The sequence below is a fragment of the Manis pentadactyla genome, chromosome 11 (assembly GCF_030020395.1).
Source record: "Manis pentadactyla isolate mManPen7 chromosome 11, mManPen7.hap1, whole genome shotgun sequence".
Classification (NCBI taxonomy): Eukaryota; Metazoa; Chordata; class Mammalia; order Pholidota; family Manidae; genus Manis; species Manis pentadactyla.
Window position 1 is genome coordinate 64622214 of NC_080029.1, and position 20690 is coordinate 64642903.

At 45.7% G+C, this 20690-nt stretch overlaps 1 protein-coding gene and 3 non-coding genes across 6 annotated transcripts in view; 2 read left to right on the top strand and 2 right to left on the bottom strand.

Moving 5' to 3' along the window:
- SNX6 (sorting nexin 6) overlaps nucleotides 1-8342 on the top strand; it is a 51079-nt gene extending 42737 nt beyond the window's left edge. For 2 of the 3 annotated variants that reach the window (XM_036881275.2, XM_057488502.1), the window contains one exon: nucleotides 7618-8342. In XM_036881275.2, coding sequence (XP_036737170.1) covers nucleotides 7618-7671 — 54 coding nt within the window. In that variant the 3' untranslated portion in view covers nucleotides 7672-8342. The remainder of the gene's footprint in view (nucleotides 1-7617) is intronic. The other variant, XM_036881273.2, reaches the window with a different exon arrangement.
- Nucleotides 8343-10873: 2531 nt separating this feature from the next.
- On the bottom strand, nucleotides 10874-11042 carry LOC118910335 (U1 spliceosomal RNA). Its single transcript, XR_005023916.2, has one exon. It is a non-coding gene; the product is annotated as a U1 spliceosomal RNA (small nuclear RNA).
- A 4968-nt stretch (nucleotides 11043-16010) lies between these two features.
- On the top strand, nucleotides 16011-16174 carry LOC118908120 (U1 spliceosomal RNA). Its single transcript, XR_008992707.1, has one exon. It is a non-coding gene; the product is annotated as a U1 spliceosomal RNA (small nuclear RNA).
- Nucleotides 16175-17640: 1466 nt separating this feature from the next.
- On the bottom strand, nucleotides 17641-17730 carry TRNAY-GUA (transfer RNA tyrosine (anticodon GUA)). The gene is given in 2 exon segments: nucleotides 17641-17676; nucleotides 17694-17730. It is a non-coding gene; the product is annotated as a tRNA-Tyr (tRNA).
- Between the last annotated feature and the right edge of the window lie 2960 nt (nucleotides 17731-20690).

Consider the following 20690-nt stretch of genomic DNA (forward strand, 5'->3'; position numbering starts at 1 on the left):
TTACAGTAATTTTAAAAATGGAGAATCTTGCAATTGATAAGAGATTTTAAATCTCATCTAATTCAAACAAGAATGGTATCTATAATGTCTTTACTGGTCAGCTCTGTAAGACTCTAGTATCTAATAGATGGAGACCAGTACCATTTTTTGAGTAGTTACTAAAACGTTCCTTAATATAGGAAGATATAACATTTGCTGTTTTTATTTAGAGGGTTGAAAATTAAAATTAAAAATAAAAATTCCCCAAACTATAAATAAGTATTAAATTTAAATAAACAGTTTTTTGATACATTTATAGCATTTATGCTTCTAAGGTTATTAAAGCTTAATTTAACACTGCAGTAAGTTTTGGGACACCCTGTAATGAACACAGATCTCATTCTGTGTAACATTGATATATTGGTCAAACTTTTGTCATCTAAAATAAAAAAAGTTTAATTCCTCTTTTAGAGTTCACCTTTCAGGTACTTGAATATATTCTCTGTATATCTTCTTTCTTTCAGATTAGACATCCATGGGCTAAGTAGTTTTCATCCTGTACACCCCAACAAGCTTTTTATTATTACCTTCCTATTGTTGCTTTTTTAAAATACTGTATCTGGAAATGGAAACACTTTTCTGTACATAGAATGATTATTTTACATATTTCTTCTTACAGAATGACTTTTTGTTTTTTTTTTACTAAGGTATCATTAATTACAGTCTTACGAAGGTTTCACATGAGCCCCATTGTGGTTATAACATTCACCCATATTATCAAGTCCCCCCCACACACCGCATTGCAGTCACTGTCCATCAGTGTAGTAAGATGCTATACAGTCACTACTTGTCTTCTCCATGCTATACAGCCTTCCTTGTGACCCCCTTACATTATGGGTGCTAATCATAATGCCCCTTAATCCTCTTCTACCTCCCTCCACACCCCTTTCTCCCTTTGGTAACCTCTAGTCCCTTCTTGGAGTCTGTGAGTCTGCTGATGTTTTGTTCCTTCAGTTTTTGCTTTGTTGTTATACTCCACAAATGAATGAAATCACTTAGTACTTGTCTTTCTCTGCCTGGCTTATTTCGCTGAGCATAATACCCTCTTAGCTCCATCCATGTTGTTGCAAATGTTAGGATTTGCTTTTCTTCTTATGGCTGAATAATATTCCATTGTGTGTATGTACCACGTCTTTTTTATCCATTCATCTACTGATGGACACTTAGGTTGCTTCCATATCTTGGCTATTGTAAATAGTTCTGCCATAAACATAGGGGTGCATATGTCTTTTTGAGTCTGGAATCTTGTTTTCTTCGGGTGAATTCCTAAGAGTGGAGTTCCTGGGTCAAATGGTATTTCTGTTTTAGTTTTCTGAGGAACCTCCATATTGCTTTCCACAATGGTTGAACTAATTTACATTCTGGAAGATAAGGGATTTTTTTAACTGCCATGTACCAGCTCAATTTGTCTAATAATCACACCTTTCCCCGCCACCCCTTACAATTCAGTTCTTGAACTTCCATCCTGTAGTTGTGTTTTTAACTTCTTACTAATATTTTTTTTTTCTGGTAAAAGATATATAACATAAAATTTATCATCCTAATATATCTAAGTGTAAGTTCAGTGGTGTTAACTATATTCATGTGCGAACAGATCTCCAGAACCTTTCCATTTATTATTAATTTAAAAAGTAAAATTGCAGGCCACATTTATGTTTTTGATGTCATTTATTTAGCTTGCTACATTTAGTCCACCACATCAATATCTTTTGGAAACTTGGATTTCAACGTATACTATCTGACTATCATACTAGTTATTCCTATCTAGTGATGGACATTTGTGATTTATATGAACTGCCCTTTTACATATTTGTCTAATTTTTTATTTAAAAGAGTAATTGGGAATGCAGGAGCCCAGTTTGAAAAAGACATATGAACCCCTATGTTTATCACAGCACTATTTACAATAGCCAAGAAATGGAAACAACCTGAGTGCCCATCAGTAGATGAATGGATAAAGAAGGTGTGGTACATATACACAATGGAATATTATTCAGCCGTAAGAAGAAAACAAATCTTACCATTTACAACAACATGGATGGAGCTAGAGGGTATTATGCTCAGTGAAATAAGCCAGGCGGAGAAAGACAAGTACCAAATGATTTCACTCATCTGTGAAGTATAAGAACAGAGAACGAACTGAAGGAACAAAACAGCAGCAGACTCATAGAACCCAAGAATGGACTAACAGTTACCAAAGGGAAAGGGACTGGGGAGGATGTGGGGGAAGGGAGGGATAAAGGGGAAAAGGGGTATTACTATTAGCACACATAATGGGGGTGGGGCACAGGGAAGTCAGCACAGCACAGAGAAGATAAGTAGTGATTCCATAGCACCTTACTACGCTGATGGACAGTGACTGTAATGGGGTATATGGTGGGGACTTGATAATCGGGGGAGTCTAGTAACCATAATGTTGCTCATGTAATTGTACATTAATAATACCAAAATAAAAAAAAGAATAATTGGAACCAAAGGAATCAACATTTGTTACTCTAATTATAAAAGTACATTGTACCAAAACACTAAATTTTTAGGTCTCTTCTTTTGTTAATTGGTATTAACTTACTAATATTCTTTGAATGTAGTTGTTCCAATAGTTATGAATTCACCTATTTATATAATCACCAACTATTATTTCTCCTATGAGGAACATAAGTACTATACAATTCCTCATAACATCAAGATACATATAGTCTGATTTTCTGGTATAATTACCCTGACAAAAGAAAATGTTTCGGTAAGCTTGGCAGATTTATCCTTACTGAGCCTGTGTCGGTTTCTAATGTTCACTGTTCCTGTTCTTTTTCAAGAGGTTATGAACTATTGATTTTGTTTCAGATCAAGCAAGGATGGGTTAGCCAACTACAGCGTCTCTGTTTTTGCACATCCTGTGATCCAGGAATGGCGTTCATATTTTCAAATGGTTATTTTTAAGAAGCAAAAGAATACTATTTCACAACATAGATAGTTATATGAACATCAAATTTAATTTCTAAGGTGTTGTTGGAACACAGCCAAGCTCGCTCATCTATACTTTGTCTATGATTGTTTTCACACTATGACAGACGAGTTGAAACACAGTCTGACTCACTCTCAAAGTCTAAAATGTTCACTGTTTAGCCCTTGACGGACAAATTTTGCTGACCCCTGCCTGCTAGAGACTGATGTCAGCCTCTGATTTCCAGATTCTATGCTTTTTCAAGTTCTTTTTGGTACGTGCTGTCTGTGTTTAAATTTCTGACAGCGCTTCTGGTCCAGTAGCTCCCAAGTGGAGACAGTCTTGCCTTCCAGGAGACATTTGTGCTTATCACAACTGGGGGCAGGTGGCTTGCTGCTTGCTGATGTGCAGAGGCCGGGGATGCTGCTAAGCTTCCTACAGTGATGTCAATCCCCCGAGGAAGGATTGTCATGAGTGCGTAGGCTGGGAAACCCCGCTCTGTGTCTAGCTAAGATTTCTTAATGATCCTTTAAATCTGAACAAAGCCCCGTTGTGGTCCCAGAACCCATATAAATTACTACTGGAAGGTTAGGCACTAGTTGGTTTGAAACTACTTTGGATGTATTGGTTGTAACTGGGACGTATCTGACCACATAATTGAAATCTGACTGTCACAGGAAAACAAGGTTGTTAGGTCACTTCTGTGTCCTTGAAACTTGTCCCAAATTCCTTATTAAGGAAGTATAAAACGTGAAAGGGCAGTTTAAAAAAAAAAGGGGTGGGGGGGCGACACTACCTTCGAGGGTGCGAAGTGAGTTCCCGGGCCCCGTCGGTAATGCGTGGGCTGGCGCTCACCCTTCCGGAGGGCGGTTGGGCAGTGTGTGGAAGCACAGGGTGCGCATCTTTTGAGTTGTCAGTCGCACTTGAGGAATGTACTTGTAAGAAGGTAATTTCACAAACACAGACGGGCTCAGAGTCCTTTGTCACGGTTCAGTTGCTACACTGGCAAAAAAAAAATTTTTTTTTACAGTAGCCTAAACACCTAAAAATTTTTTTTTTTTTTTTTTTGGTGCAGGGTGATTTTTTTTTTTTCTTTTTGGTATCATTAATGTACAGTTACATGAGGAACATTATAGTTTACTAGACTAGCCCCATCACAAAGTTCCCCACACACACCCCATTACAGTCACCGTCCATCAGCGTAGTAAGATGCTGTGGAATCACTACTTGTCCTCTCTGTGTTGCACAGCCCTCCCCGTGCACCGCCCTACATTATGTCTGCTAATAGTAACGCCCCCTTTTTTTTTTCCCCTTATCGCTCCCTTCCCACCCATCCTCCAGAGTCCCTTTCCCTTTGGTAACTGTTAGTCCATTCTTGGGTTCTGTGAGTCTGCTGCTGTTTTGTTCCTTCAGTTTTTTTCTTTGTTCTTACACTCCACATATGAGTGAAATCATTTGATATGTGTTTTTTTCTGCCTGGCTTATCTCACTGCACATAATACCCTCTAGCTCCATCCGTGTTGTTGCAAATGGTAGGATTTGTTTTCTTCTTACGGCTGAATAATATTCCATTGTGTGTCTGTACCACATCTTCTTTATCCATTCATCTACTGATGGGCACTCAGGTTGCTTCCATTTCTTGGCTATTGCAAATAGTGCTGTGATAAACATAGGGGTGCATATGTCTTTTTCAAACTGGGCTGCTGCATTCTTAGGGTAAATTCCTAGGAGTGGATGGAATACCTGGGTCAAATCGTATTTCTGTTTTGAGTTTTTTGAGGAACCTCCATATTGCCTTTCACAATGGTTGAACTAATTTACATTCCCACCAGCAGTGTAGGAGGGTTTCTCTTTCTCCACAACCTCCCCAACATTTGTTGTTGTTTGTCTTTTGGATGTTGACCATCCTTACTGGTGTGAGGTGATATTTCATTGTGGTTTTAATTTGCATTTCTCTGATGATTAGCGATGTGGAGTATCTTTTCATGTGTCTGTTGGCCGTCTGAATTTCTTCTTTGGAGAAGTGTCTGTTCAGATCCTGTGCCCATTTTTAAATTGGATTATTTGCTTTTTGTTTGTTGAGGAGCGTGAGCTCTTTATATATTTTGGGTGTCAACCCTTTATCGGATCTGTCATTTATGAATATATTCTCCCATACTATAGGATGCCTTTTTGTACTATTGGTGGTGTCCTTTGCTGTACAGAAGCTTTTCAGCTTGATATAGTCCCACTTGTTCATTTTTGCTTTTGTTTCCCTTGCCCGGGGAGATATGTTCATGAAGAATTTGCTCATGTTTATGTCCAAGAGAATTTTGCCTATGTTTTTTTTTAGGAGTTTTATGGTTTCATGACTTACATTCAGGTCTTTGATCCATTTTGAATTTACTTTTGTGTATGGGGTTAGACAGTGATCCGGTTTCATTCTCTTACATGTAGCTGTACAGTTTTGCCAACACCAACTGTTGAAGAGGCTGTCATTTCCCCGTTGTATATCCATGGCTCCTTAATTGTGTATTAATTGACCATATATGCTTGGGTTAATATCTGGAGTCTCTATTCTGTTCCACTGGTCTGTGGGTCTGTTGTTGTGCCGGTACCAAATTGTCTTGATTACTGTGGCTTTGTAGTAGAGCTTGAAGTTGGGGAGCGAGATCCCCCCTGCTTTATTCTTCCTTCTCAGGATTGCTTTGGCTATTTGGGGTCTTTTGTGGTTCCACGTGAATTTTACAACTATTTGTTCCAGTTTGTTGAAGAATGCCGTTGGTGTTTTGATAGGGATTGCATTGAATCTGTAGATTGCTTTAGTCAGAATGGCCATTTTGACAATATTAATTCTTCCTAGCCAAGAGCATGGGATGAGTTTCCATTTGTTAGTGTCCTCTTTAATTTCTCTTCAGAGTGTCTTGTAGTTTTCAGGGTATAGGTCTTTCACTTCCTTGGTTTTTTATTCTTAAACACCTAAAATTTCTAAATGTTTATTTTCACTTAATTTAAGACTTCCAGAAAAGTTGCAAGAAAATACAAAGAATTCCTGGATGCTGTTCGCCTGTATTCCCCAGAAGTGTATATTACCACATTTGCCTTGCCCTTCTCCGTCGCTCCCTCTTTCCTTCCCTTTCTCTCTTCACACGCACCCCTGTACACACCTGGTTTTGTTTTAAACCGTTTTCAGTACATTGCAGCTGGTGATGCCGCTTCGCTCTTGAACACCTCAGTGCGAATTTCCTAAAACCAAGTAGTTCTCTTAGATGCTCGGTGCAGTTACAAAGGTCATGAAATTAACTTTGATGCGGTGCTGTTATCTCATCCACAGACTTACTGACGCTCCACCAGTTTCTCTCAGTAATACCCTTAGTGGCAGAAGGAAATTCAAGATACTGTGTTCAGTGCACGAGTCCTTTAGACTTCTCTAATCTGAAGCGGTCCTGGAGTCTTTGAATTTCCTAACATTGGACACTATTAAAAGCACAGGCCTACGGAATGTCCCTCAATTTGGGTTTGTCTGCTTACTGGATTTAGGGTCATATGCCCCTTTGGCAGGAATCCCACAGAAAGTGATGCTCGGGTCCTCTCGTTGCATCACAACAGGAGGCACGTGCTGTTGGTGAGGTTGCCTCCATGCCCAGTGTGTAATTTTGATCATTTGGTTACAGTGGTGTCTGGAGGTTTCTCGGGGGCAAAGGTGCCATTTTACACTTTGGAATTCAGAATAGTATAGGGAGAGAGAGTTGGGACTATGTAAATACCCCATCACTTAACCAGCTCTGACCGGCAGAACTTTGTGCAGTGACGGAAGTACTCTATAACCAGCTGTCCGGTGTGGTAGCCACTAGCCACACTAGTGGGTAGTGTGAAATGTGGGCCACGCCCCTGAGCCCCACTGAGTTTTTATTTAATGTCACTTAACAGAAATGTAGATTTTATGTAGCTTCGTGTGGCTAAGGACCACCGTATCGGCATTTCAGCCCCACGCTGTGTTTTCATCCATTCATGATTTCTGTCGGAATCAGCTGTTGTTGTGATGGTTGCCCAGTGGTTGTTTTGTAATTCTGTCATTCTTTATAGTTACAGTTGACTTTCTACTCTGAGGAAGAGGTTTTTTTCCTTCGCCCCCATCTACATATCAGTGTAAACTAAATCTGTTTACATTTGTGTTTATGTATGTCTCTAAATTTGGACACCGGCTCACATGTTTTACAGATGGGTACTTAGGTATGAATTTTATAGAACACTTTTGTATGTGATCTTACTACTTTTATAAAAACTGCTGTGAACTGTGCTAATGTGTCTTTCAGTGGCTAAAAGAAAGTGAAAAGATCTTAGAGTCAGAAAACATTCAGTAGTTTAACTTGGTCACAGAGGGCATGTTTTGGAACATTGGAACATGCCAAATAATTCAAAACATTAATATTGGCTTAGATGGAATTTACAGAAGACTGGCATGTGGAAAAGACTACTGTACGTGAAACAAGTTACATAGTTTTATATGTCTTTAAAGCTTTATTTGGCTGTTTCCAAAATGCTGATATCTGAACAAATTTGAAGTTACGCGATTTATAATACGTTTTTGGCGTTTTTGGCGGTAAGACTCTTCCAAACTGTTTGGACTTCATAGTTTATTTTCCTTTCCTTTTTAGGGCAACCTACAGTTGTTGCAGAACTGCCTGGCAGTGTTAAATGGAGACACATAAGCCACATCCACCTTCTAGTTAAAAAGGGCTGCCTTCCTTCAGACTTTATTTTTGTTTTCTTACTGATATTAGGCATTTACTGCTCACTGGGAACAAAAGAAACAGCTGACAAAGTGCATCTCCTCTCCTGTGCGCTGAGAGCGAACGAGCGGTGCGGCGCGGCACGGCGCGGGGCGGCGGGCAGGTGCCGCCGGCCGGCCGGCCGGCGGGGTGGAACGCTGCAGTCCTGCGCCTGCGGGCGCCGCCGGACAGCGGCCGGAGGTTGTGCGCGCCACCACCTTTGCAAAAGCCCAAAGTTCAGTCTTTAAGTAGCTTCTGTAACTGTTTATGAATAGTATTCCTTTTGGCTGCCAATCTTATTTACCTTTAAGTAATTTCTTAAGTTTAACCCTTTCAAAATACATTGTTCAAACAAGATAAAAATCGCCTTTAACTTTTTTTGAGTTTTGCTTTTAAAAAAACATTGTATATTGCCTTAGTTCACTCACATGTATCCATTCGTGTAAGGCATCTTAATCAAACATATTTTTAATTCCTGAACATTTCTTAGACGTTTGGGGGCGTACTTTATGTAATCTTTATAATTTTGAAGAAAAGCAAATGCATTAGTATGTTTGCCTTAAACTTGTAGACTAACCCGACTATTGTCAAATAAACGGTGATGACAGTGATAGTTTTTAACTCTGTGGTCATTGTATCACTCTGAAATTCGGAGGAGCTATAAATAGATTACTCCTATATCGTGCTTTACAGTGCAGGCCTTAGTATCAGTCTTTCTCTTTTCGTATGTCTTTTAAAATGGCATATTGCACCAAGTTCACCAATCCCTTTACAAAAGAATGAACTGCTTCTCTGTGTGCTTTTAACACTTCATAGAAGATGGGCGGAGGCAGGTTAGAGACAGCTATTTCTAAAATACCGGAGCAGAGAGTATGGTCTGTTGTGATGCCATCCCTATAGCTCAGCCACTTAATCCATGCAACGTACTGCCATTGAGCCACTTGGTAATTAGGCCAGTGTATAGATTTGGTGGTGGTGGTGGTGGTGGTGGGGGTCTGCTATAGGGAACAGCACTTGTCGGGAAAGGACTTGGAATAAAAGGGTAGCAAAAGGATCCTAATTGTCAGTAGTTAAGGATTATTGGCCTTTCTATTGTGAATGAATATTGTCATTGCTGGTTTAAAATCGGACTGAGTGGTTGGGTTTATTCCACTGTCTTTGGGAAACCACAAGCATTTGGGTTGGCCACCCCTCCCCTCCAGTGGGTTCCTTGTTTGTTGACGTTTTCCCAAACTGTTAGGGAGACTGTCTGGTCTAGGTCTGATGGCTAGACTCGAGTCGATGCTCCCAGCCTTCCTCAGCAGCACGTGCTCTCGCCTCACTGGTGTGCTGGTTAATGTTTCTCTTCAATTGACACTGTATCCTGATGCCATTTGCTGATTTTTCTGTTGGCTGAGAGATCTGCATTTTGTCCTTCGTGTCACCTTCACTGGTGAAAATATGTCCAAGTGATGCCCACCGGTTGGTGAACGTTGGACAGAGCCCTAGCTTCTGGATTTGGGTGCATTTCCTTCACTGTCTACCCGTGTAGCCTCAGGCAGGTTTGCTTGGCCTCTCTCTGCCTCAGTTTCTCTACTGTAAGGGACATACTGACCTACCTCACAGGGATGTTGTGAGGATTAATAAATGTTGGTACAGTGCTTTGGAAATGTGAAGATGCTGTATAAATGCTAACAGATCGCAAGTACAGGGCAAGAAGCTATACACAACGTTCCATGTACCCATCAGCTCATCTGTTTGTACCAAGGCGGTCTTTTTGGGGGGAAGGAGGTAGAGTGTAAGGTACATCCCTTGGCCCCTGGTTTATATTTTGAAAGTGCTTGTTGGGGTGGGTTGGGGGTAGGCTGGAAGCAGCAGTTCTATATTGAGTGACAGAGAGGCGGGTTGCTTAGTAAATACACATGTAAATGAGTTGACCACACTCTCCCCCAGGACCTTATTAACACATGCAGAAAAGTAAAAAATGTATGTTACTCCCTCAAGGGCATACTTAGGAAAGATTCTACTCTGTGCTTTCAGAAAGGCTGAAACATTTATTCCATAGCTCACTGCTAGTCCCTGACTTTAAAAAAAAAAAAAAAAAAAGGAAAGGAAAAAAAGAAGAAAAACAGCGCTGGATTGATTCACTGATGCTGCTGAGTCGTGGCATTCTTAAACATTTATCTCATCCCGGGGGAACACAGAAGTGAAGCCGGAAGACGACCAGTGGCAGGGACAAAGCCCTGCATGAACAGTCTAAAAGTCTAGGGTTTCCCTCGGGTGATGGGCGATGCTTTATGCTCGGAGAGGGAGGAAGAGCGGCCCAGGCTGTGGGAATGTCCTGGGGAGTCAGCAGTAAGGTGGAAACCAAGGAAAGTGAGAGATGAGGGACTTAATGCTGTGAGGGTGGAGGATGGCAGAAGAAAATGAGTCAGCCTTGTAAGGCAAGTGAGGCGCAAAGACTGGATGACATGTCTAACCTGGTTTGGGAAAGCTTGTACGATATTCTGAACGTTTTATAGCAAAACTATACAAGTTGAGCTCGAACTAAATTCTGAAACAGGACACTGCAGAAAATGGGGTAAGATAGGAGAGGGGGACAAGAGTGGTTGCTGTAACAAGAAAACTGCTGTGGGAGAATAGGGAGCGCTTCAAGGCTTTAAAACCAGCAAGTAAAACTACTTGAACGTCCATCTCCCCTCACGCTCACTCTCTTCACCCGTCTTAAGCGACGTGGAAAGAAAATTAATGGGGGAGAGCTAGAGCTCTCTACAGCCCGTACAGCATAAAACCCTAGCTACGGAGAGCTAAAAAACACGAAGTAGTTTTGGGCTTAACCTTTCTTTCACCGCTGCTTCGTTCCCAGGCTGGCTGGACGCGGAGATCAACGCGCCGCCGACCACCCCTTTTTTTTTTTCCCCTCCCCCGTTCGGAGTGCTCCTCGGCAAAAAGCGTGCGAAACAAAAAAGACACTAGGAAGTAAGAACTGCGACCGAAGAACTTAAAAGACGAAAAGAAGCAAACGACGAAAACCCGGCACAGCCACGCTCTTCGCGGTTACTTAAGGGCTGGTAAAACACAATGGATCACGCGAAAGCTCATAACCACAAAGACGCGAGGCCGATACAGAGCCACAAAGCTACACTCACTACCACCGTAGGGCCAGGGAACAGCGCGAACGCAGTCCCCCGCTACCCCAAATCATGCAGTCCGGTTCCTCACTGACAGGGAAACCGCAGCGATCAGCATAACCTGAGCGCAACGGCTAGGCCTCGCCCTGAAAAAAAGAAACTATCTTCGTGATCGCGGAATTCCTCCTGCCAGGTAACTACAAGCTACTGCGCTCGCCCACACACAGTCCCTCGCGCCCTCCACACTTTACACACGGTCACTTCTCTCGCGCCGCCGCCGCCGCGCCGCAGCCCCCCGCACGCCCCTCGCCCCGCCGTTGCCCACCAGGCGACCCCGCCGCCGCGCTGGGCGGTGGCCGACGCGGGGCGTGCAGGTGCCGGCGGGGCAGGACCGGCAGCCTCCGCGCGCGTGTTCATCTGCATATGCCACGCCCAGTGCTGTCTGGACGCTGCTTTTACTTCCACCCACCCTAACGAAGAGAGAGAGAGAAGCCCAGGAGAGGTCGGTTCTGACGCTCGTATTTGAAGTGAATATTCGTTTGTAGTATCGATTGACGCCTGTGATTTACCTACTTTTTCTAGCCTTTTCCCCACTGGGAAATCACAGTTGTTGGGGCTACTTAGCCTTCAGGAGGAATTATGGTTTGTTTACTTTTTCTTTAAGCTGCCCTTGTGTCCACGAGCTGGTTAGGTTTGTTTGACCTCTAGGTTTCTCTAGATATGGCTCTTTTGACTATGTCAAGGAAAAAAAATAAAGTGCAAAACTGTATGCAGTATGTTGTTACCCTTTGGGCAAAATGTGAAAGTACGAAAATTAGCCACAGTCTTGCAAAAGAATCCCTAAGACTGATAAACCCGAACTGATGAAATCACCTACAGGAGTGAGTAGGAGAGAGTGACGCTTTTCTGAGTGTACCTTTCTATGCAATTTTGACTTTTGGAACTCTGATAATGTTTTACATATTTTTTTTTTTTAAGTACAGGGGGAAAAGACCTTTCACACTGGCTATAAGCATAAATGAAACTATCTTCGATGACCCTCGTAAGCAGACTGAAATAGAAAAAATAACAATAATAGCCAACTGAAATGACTTTTGAATACAGTACATTGACTGTAAGCATGTTCAAGTCTAAGGACAAGAACTGCAAACAAATATTAAACTGTCCCGTGGTGGGTTTTTTTTTTTTTTATAGTCACGTGGTTGTAACGCCTCAGTAATAATGCTGTGTGCGCGCTGTGGGATTGTGCTGGTGGATACACGGATGTTGGGAGTCAAAGTTCTCAGTGCTGGGGAAAGGAGATACGAATATGGAGTTGGGGGGCTGGGAGCAAGGAGGAACCATGTGATGTTAAGTTGAAAATTGGAATTGAAGACGTCATGTGTGGGATCATTATTTTTAACAGATACAGATATGTTTAGGAAATACATGCATTGCCTAGCTCAATCTACTGAAGGGGCCTACAAGCAAAGAGCATACCTAGTGCCCTGATCTGGCTTTCTGTATGCCATTCCCCAGAACTAGGTGACTTTTCAGGAGTTGTGGAAGGCACAAGATAAGCCTGGACCATCTTGTGCCAGTGAAGAAGGAAATGCCCCCAAAATCATATGGACATGTCAAAAGGGCACAGTAGCTGATTTGAAGGGACTTTCATAGGCCCAATCAGACAACATGTGAGCATGAAAATAATTAAGAACAGTTATATGGACTATGAACACTGAATAAAATAACAACTGTGCGTTCATATTGATAGTACATAGAGAGGGAGGGAACGTTCTTCCTTATAATAGAATGCCAACCAATAAATGTAGAATGAATGATGGAATCAGGAAGTCAACATTTGGCAATCATAATGCAGGAGTCAACAATGGATGCTAAACGCTATTGTGTTAAAGTTTGAGGAGGACAGGATATTTATGTATCCTCAAATTATCTCCATCAAAAGTGCTTAACAATTACAAAGGACAAATCTGATGAACATCTCCAGTGGCAGATAGTTGCAGTACTGGCCCCATTTACCCACATGCTTCTGCGGTACCCTCCCATATTGACTTGGCTTGACTATGCGATTTGCTTCGGCTAACAGAACATTAGTAAATGTGAGGCAAGCAGAAAAATTGAGAAACACTTGCTGACTTGGACTTGCTCTCACGTACTGTGCTGAAACCACCATGAGAAGAAGCCTGGGTTAGTCTACAGGAGGGTGAGGTCACAGGAGTAAGGATGAAACACGTCAGCTGAGGTCAGCTGAGGTCCCCTACCGACCAGGGCCCAAATGTCCCCCAAGCTGCCTGTAGCTGCCTGAGGGTTTCATCTGAGACCAGCAGAGCTGCCCAGCTGGGCCCAGCCAGACCTGCTGACTCAGAGAACTGTGAACAGATAAATTGATCGTTATTCTAAATCACGAAGTTTCAGGGTAATTTGTTACACAGCAACGGATAACTGATACACTACCTTAATCAAGTGATCGATGTTAACAGTGCCAATAATTGAACAGGCTTCACGTGCCCCCAAGTGTGACGCCCAGAGGAGGACACTACATTGATTTGCTAGGGCTGTCGTAATAAAGTGCCATAAACTGGGTAGCTTAAAACAACAGATGTTATTCTCTCACAGTTCTGGAAACCAGAAGTCCAAAATCAGGGTGTCAGTAGGGCCGTGCTCCCTCTGAGACTCTGGGTAGAATATTTCCTTGCCTTCTGCCAGCTTCTAGTAACGGGAGTCAGCCCTTGGCTTGCAGCTACACCACTCCAGTCTCTGCTTCTGTCATCACATGACATTCTCCTCTCGAGTCTCTGTCTTTCATGGCATTTTCTTCTTACAAGGACAACAATCAGATTGGATTAGGGTGCATTCTGGTGACCTCACGTTGACTTGATTGTATCTGCGAAGATCCTATTTCTAAATAAGGTCGCATTCACAGGTATCATCGGGATTAGGACTTCAGCAAATTTTTTGGAGGGACACAAGTCAAACCATAGCGGACACGATATCATTTATGCAGCCTTTGTGTCAAAAATGAATACCTTCATGTAATTATGATGAAACATAGGACAACCCCAAAACGGAAGGATAGTCTACAAAATAACTGGCTCGTCGTCTTAAAAAATGCCTACATGATGAAATATAAAAAACAACCTGGGAACCATTTCAGGTTAAAGAGACATGACAAGTGAATGCAAAATGTGATTTTGAATGTTCTTTTGCTATAAAGGACATTATTGGGACAATTGATGGAAATGGAATAATGTCTATAGAGTAAATGATAATATTGTATCCCTGTTAATTTTTCTTTCTTTTTTGATAATTGTACTGGGGTTAGGTAAGAGAACTCTTTGTTTTTAGGAAATACACACTAGGAAAGGAAACTTCCTGGAGCAACCAACAATCAAACCTCCCTCCTCCCAACCCCTCCACACACACGCCCATTCCCTGACAGAAATGTCACGTTTCTGTTCACTTGATTTTCAGAGACCATGTAACACCCCTCCCTGGCCCACACATCTACCCCATAAATGGATGCCTGGCCCTGAAATTCTCTGTTCATTTTCCTGTCACTGTTGCAAGATTAGGTTACTACATACAAGCAGACCTTGGAGATATTGCAAGTTAAGTTCCAGACCACCACAATAAAGCAAATGTCACAATAAAGCAATTCAAATTAATTTTTTGGTTTCTCAATGCATATAAAAGCTATGTTTACATTGTACTGTAGTCTGTTAAATGGGCAATAGCATTATATATATTTTAAAAAGTACATCCCTTAATTGGAAAATACTTTATTGCTAAAAATTGCTAACCCTCATCTGAGCTTTCAGCCAGTCATAATCACTAATCACAGATCAATATTACAAATATAATCATAACGAAAAAGTCTGAAATATTGTGATAATTACCAAAATGTGACATGGAGAAACAAAGTGAGCAAATGCCATGGGGAAAATGGTGCTGATAGACTTGCTCCAGGCTTGCCACAAACCTTCAGATTTGTCGAAAACACAGTATCTACGGAAGAATGATGAAGTGAGGTATGCCTGCAATCCTAAAGAAAGATCAAGAGAATGATTAGATCGTGAGAATGTTCGTCATGTGTGAAACGATGAAATTCTTGTGGTTCCCCAACGGTGGTCCCACAGGCAAGGAGAGCTGAGCAAGCTCTGGCGTCCCAAATCGGCCAGGACGACTCATGCTGTGTTGCGAAGATGCCATGCAGCTTCTCCCCTGTGTCAGCAAGGCTGTCGCAGCCCCTCACCCATGGCAGAGAGGAGAAACGGCCTGGGCCCCCTCAAAGAAGATGAGTGGGTTGGGAGTATGGTTCGCACCTCCTTGGTAGAATTCTCTAGGAGAATGATTAGCAGTCCTAATCTTTGCCTCCTCTCGCACTGAAATGTGCATAGTATGCTCTTTTAAGACCCTAACCAGATGTGCCCTTGACACGCTGCTTTGATACATTGATTAATGTAACCTCTTTCCTGCTCCTGTTGTATAAAAGTATAGAAGATGTTTCCAGACAAAAAAAGCTTCTGAGCAATCTATTCGCAACTCTCGGATTGACTCTCCTCACAAGCTGTATGGTTCACAGTTAGACCTGAATAAACTCTCTTTAGTACAATAACTGTGTTGATTTTGGTCAACGCGTGTTAAAGTGGTGATGAAACTCCGATCTTCGTATTTAATGTTTAATCGACACTTTTGCGTGTCATTTTTGCTGAAAGGAAGGTGAGACCGGACCTGAGCCCTGATCCGCCTCACCCCTGAGGGTGCTCAGCTGCCGCCAGGCGCCCCGAGATCCCCGTCTTCTCGGGTCTCGGCTCCAGATCACGACCGGTCGCCGCGCCCAACTGCGCCCGCCGGGCCCCCGAGCCTCCGGCAGGTCTCCGCGGCCGCAGAGCGGGAGACGAGAAGCCGGGGACCCCGGTCCCCGCCCCATGGCAGGGGCGTGGTGCATGCAGATGAGCACGCGCGCGGAGGCTGCCGGTCCTGCCCCGCCGGCACCTGCACGCCCCGCGTCGACCACCGCCCAGCGCGGCGGCGGGGTCGCCTGGTGGGCAACGGCGGGGCGAGGGGTGTGCGGGGGGTGCTGCGGCGCGGCGGCGGCGCGAGGGAAGTGACCGTGTGCAAAGAGTGCGGCGGGCTTGAGGGAGTGCGTGTGGGCGAGCACTGCAACTCATACTTACCTGGCAGGGGAGATACCATGATCACGAAGGTGGTTTTCCCAGGGCGAGGCTTATCCATTGCACTCCGGATGTGCTGACCCCTGCGATTTCCCCAAATGTGGGAAACTCGACTGCATAATTTGTGGTAGTGGGGGACTGCGTTCGCGCTTTCCCCTGGCATGAAGCGTTAAATATCAGGCTGCTGTCGCGTGCCTCTGGCTTTCCTTGCACAGGGATAAGGCAGGGGTGCTTCTTCCCTTATTTATCGGTGTTTAGGGATTCTTGTGCTGTTGTCCCGCAGGCTTTTTCTCGTGTCCTTTTACTTTCCCTGCTCTCAATGCTCGGTGTGGCCGCCTCTTAGCCAGTTTGTCAGGGGAGGAGACGCATTTTCTGAAGGGCGGAACCAGAAACGAAAATAGAGCTTGTGGGTTCAGAGATCAGGGGAGGACAGCGGCTGGACACCCGCGAGGCTTCAAGGGGGCCTCACGCCCATCGAGAGTCCTCTCTGTGATGCGCTCCAACTGCACACCCACTCCCTGGAGTTTCCTTCCCACAAGGAGGGACGTGAGCAACTCTCTGGCCTTCTTTCTGCACCCACACCTCCACTCCTGCCCCGGCGTCGTCCCCAAGGTGAATGAAGCCCTCCTTCTCGGTGAAAGCCCGGCCCATTTCCTCCTCGGTGCTTGCTCTCTGGTTGGGCCTCAGCATCTTCCCCTACAGGCCCTGCCGATTCAGCGGTAAGAGCTCACGCCAGTGGCCTGTGTTAAGAAGGTGAATCCGCGTGCCCCTCCATGATGACAGCTGCCCACCTCCCACCTCCACCCCCATCCGCCACCCTCAGCCCCATCGGGCCCCACTGTCAGGGCTCACTCTGAGCTCTTAAGTCCGCTCTAAATCATCTGCCGCTCTCTTCCTCTGCCTCGATGCAAGCGCGCGATTGGCAATGGCTTGGAAAAATCTCAGGGTGGCAGTTCTGACCCACAAGTAGATTAAGCCAGACTGGAAGAGGGTTTTCTGTCTCCGTATAGGTCTATCTATTTCTGAACCCTTTGAGAGACACAGGGAACGGGCGGTGTAGGGATGGGGGGGGGGGGAGGGGAGGGGAGGGGAGGGGAGGGGAGGGGAGGGGCAGGGGCGGGGGCGAGGCGGCGAGAGAGACTGCAAGTGGGAGAGACAGTGACGGTGATCATCCTCCGCGAAGGCAGAGCAAGGAGACTGAGACCGAGGTTGAGGGTTTTCGTGAAGGATGCCATGCTTCTCCGTGACCAGTGTGATGGCCTGTATGCCTGTCAGCCTCCAGAGCTTGCCATGGGCAGATCCTCTTTGCCCGCCTGTTTGGCCGGGCATCTGTCGACGGTGAGCAGAGCCGCGGTGGCAGAGCCCGCGCGCTGGACCGCGACCGGGAGCGGGAGCCGGAGCCGGAGCGGCAGCGGCGGGTGAGAATAAAAGTGGAAGGGGCGCGGGATGTGGCGCGCCTGCGCGGCAAGGCAGGAGCAACGCGGCCGACCGCTAGGCGCCGCAGGGCATGTGCTCGCGGACCGCGGGAAGCAGGCGCAGGTGCTTGTCGCGACGACAGCACGCGAGTGGCCGACTTGGGCCTGTAGGAGTGAGTCTGCTGCGGAGCCGCAAAAGCAGCAGGCACTTCCTTCGAGCCGGAATCGAACCAGCGACCTAAGGATGTCCGCACGGGTCCACTCTACAGTCCTCCGCTCTGCCAGCTGAGCTATCGAAGGGCGCACGTTGGCCGGCCCGGGTCATTACTTTTTCTGGAAATGACGGAGGCCAAGACGCTGGACCGCCCCAGACCCAACACGCCTTGGCTTTTGGTCGCAGGCCCCCCCCTCCGGATAGAGCCTCGCACAACCGCCACAGCGCCCCTGTCCCGGCGGGCGGAACCAGTCCTTTGCGTGGCTGCTGCCCGGGCTTGGCAGTGGCCTGGCATCCCAGGACCACGACTTTCAGGATGCCTCGGCCGGGGCTCTCGCCTCTCGCCTCCTTTCCCCTCCCCGAGCCCCTTTCTACAGGTGGGGATGACATTGGTCCGTGGCCAGAAGGCGGCCGAGAGGGGCAGGCGGGGAGCGTAGGCGAAGCGGATGCGTGGGCCCGGCGGGGGAGGACACGAGGAGAACCCGCTAGAATGGGCACTGGGTAGGCACTGCGAACCGCCTAGCTACCTGCTTTTTAAATTTTTTTATTTCATTTCACTTATTATATATATACTTGTTTGTAGATTTGCGGCATTTATTATAAAAAGCTGGTACTCATACACACAGACTAGTAAGAACTTAAAATTCATACATTTACTTCATACTTTTAGCTTGACCTTCTAGTAAATCTTTAGCGTCGCTGATTTTGGCCGCTATAGATAGGGAGATCCTCCCTTGTCTGGGTGATTTAAAAGCGTAATTCGTCGATGATCATCTCTTCTTATTTTTCCTTTGTTGGCAGTAGGGATAACAACTGGTATGAATGCCGCTTCCCCACCTGCTGTTTTTAAATGTCTTTCATGGAAATAATCCTTATACCAATTCTTTTTCTTTCTTTCTTTTTTTTTTTTTTTCCCCTGGTGTGGCAAATACTGGCACCATTCAAAGCCATCATCTTGCCTGGATTATGCAAGTCTCCTGCAGAGTCCAGCTCTGCAATCCCGCCGAACCTGAGAGGGGTGGGTGGGAGATGCAAGAAAAACACAAGAGATCGAAGTTGGGACCAGGAGGTCGGTCCACGGCCCGCTGACGGCGGACCAGTGGCGCAGTTTTAATTCTATGCACAGTTTTTGTACCCACGGCTCACTTCCGTGTGCCGCCCACAATGTTCTCACTTCCGTGCTGATCTCGGAAGCTCTTCTTCTTGTAGCCTTTTAAGCTTAGCTCTTGTACCTCCGCTTAACGGGGGTGAGGGTGGGGGTGGTGCTGCTGGCAGGTAGTTGCTTGAGCGGAACCTGCGGCATGTGGCGGCCGTGCCTCTCTCACATCCGGCTCTCCACAGTCTCCTGATATCCCAGCTTTCGCCACCCTTGCAGCCAGGGCGATTTTTATTTGGCGGGGGACAGGGTCAGATCAAGCCACTCCTCCGCTGAAAACCAAAACCTCTGGCTCTCTCAGATTTAAAGCCTTCCCACGGTCTACAAGACTCTCATGCCCTTACCCCGACCCAGTCACTTCTCTGACTTAATTTTGTACAAGTTTTTAATTTTGCCCTGGACACGGGGCCTCCTTGCTATTCTCCAAACACAGTCCTTCCTGCCCCGGGCCTCTGCTCTAGCCGATCTTTGTGCTAGGGACGCTCTTCTCCCAGATACCCCCATGACCAACTCCCTCACCTCCTCCAAGTCTTTACTCACAGGGCGCCTTCTCAATGGCGGCCCCTTCTCACCACCCAATTTAACACAGCAACCTGCTCCTTACTCGACTCTAGGTCCCCTTTCTCTCCTCCCTTTCTTCTGTTTTCACAGCACTTAACACCTAACATACACCTATGGTAAATTTACCTATGGTGCCCACTGTTGATCTTCTCCCATCCCCACGCCCCTTCTCTAAAATATGAGCACCCAGCGGCCTTTTGGTTCCCAAATTCCCGAACATAGGGCATGCACTCAGGAAAGTTGCTGGGTGGGCAAATCTAAATTTCAATGTCATCAAAGAGGAGATCAGAACCCAAGAAGCCAGGGTTCAGCCAGGGGAAGGTGCAGACTTATCTTGTCTGATCACAAAACAGAGACTTTCTTAAGCTGAGAACTGCAGAACTCTCAGCACATACCAAGGCATCCAAACCGTTTCCCGCACCAAGAGATGGGACCAGACTCTAGCATGGCTTCTGGCAGCATAAGACCCCGTCCCTAAAACTGACCTCCTGTAACTCCGGGAAGAGGAAATCCCGGGACAAAATACCTCTAAAACCGAAATCAGTCAAGGGGAGAAATAAAGTTTCCGTTTATTGCTTACAAACTGCAGCCCGGGGCCCTCTCTCTTTCCTGCTCCGGCAGAAGCAAAACCCGCACCCCCCCCTAACCTCTCAGGTTGAGATAAGTCCTTGGTTACCCCGGTAATTACCCACTGATAATGGGGATGAAAGTTTCTCCACCCCTGAGGAACACCTGTTGATATGCAGACGCACTAAAGCCAGGCGAGATACTCTGGAAATATTATAAGTTTACCCACACACCCCCGCCCCCCAAACGCCTGCCTGACACGGGGCCCTGACCTCCTCTTCTTAAGAGCATTTATTTAAAAGTGCTTACAGTTGTGAAGCTGGAGCTCTTACAAATCCAAAGTGCGTCTCTCAAGGACCGAGGGCCGTTCCTTTGAAATGCCAACAGGAAGGAGAGGGCCTCTGTCTCCCAGTCTCCGTGGGAGGACCCACAGCATCCTAGCTTCAGTAACTGCGGGCTAACAAACACAGCTGGCCTCGGTGTGTTTCTACCGAACAACCCTTTGTGGTTTTTCCCTTCTCTGGCTCTGCTGAGCCGCCTCCCTCTCATTCTCCCTTTAAAACTCTCAAGTCACCTCTGCTCAAATCGGAATGGAGCGCGGCTCTTTCCCCCCCCCTGTCAGTAGTGATGGAATACAAATCTGTTTTCACCCCTTTAATTACTGTCTGCGGTGTTTACCTTTGACAGAGTCCGAGTCAAGAAAGGGCCAGAGGGCACGTCGTGCGGCCACCCTGTGTGCGTGCTGGGGGCAGTGCGGGGGGG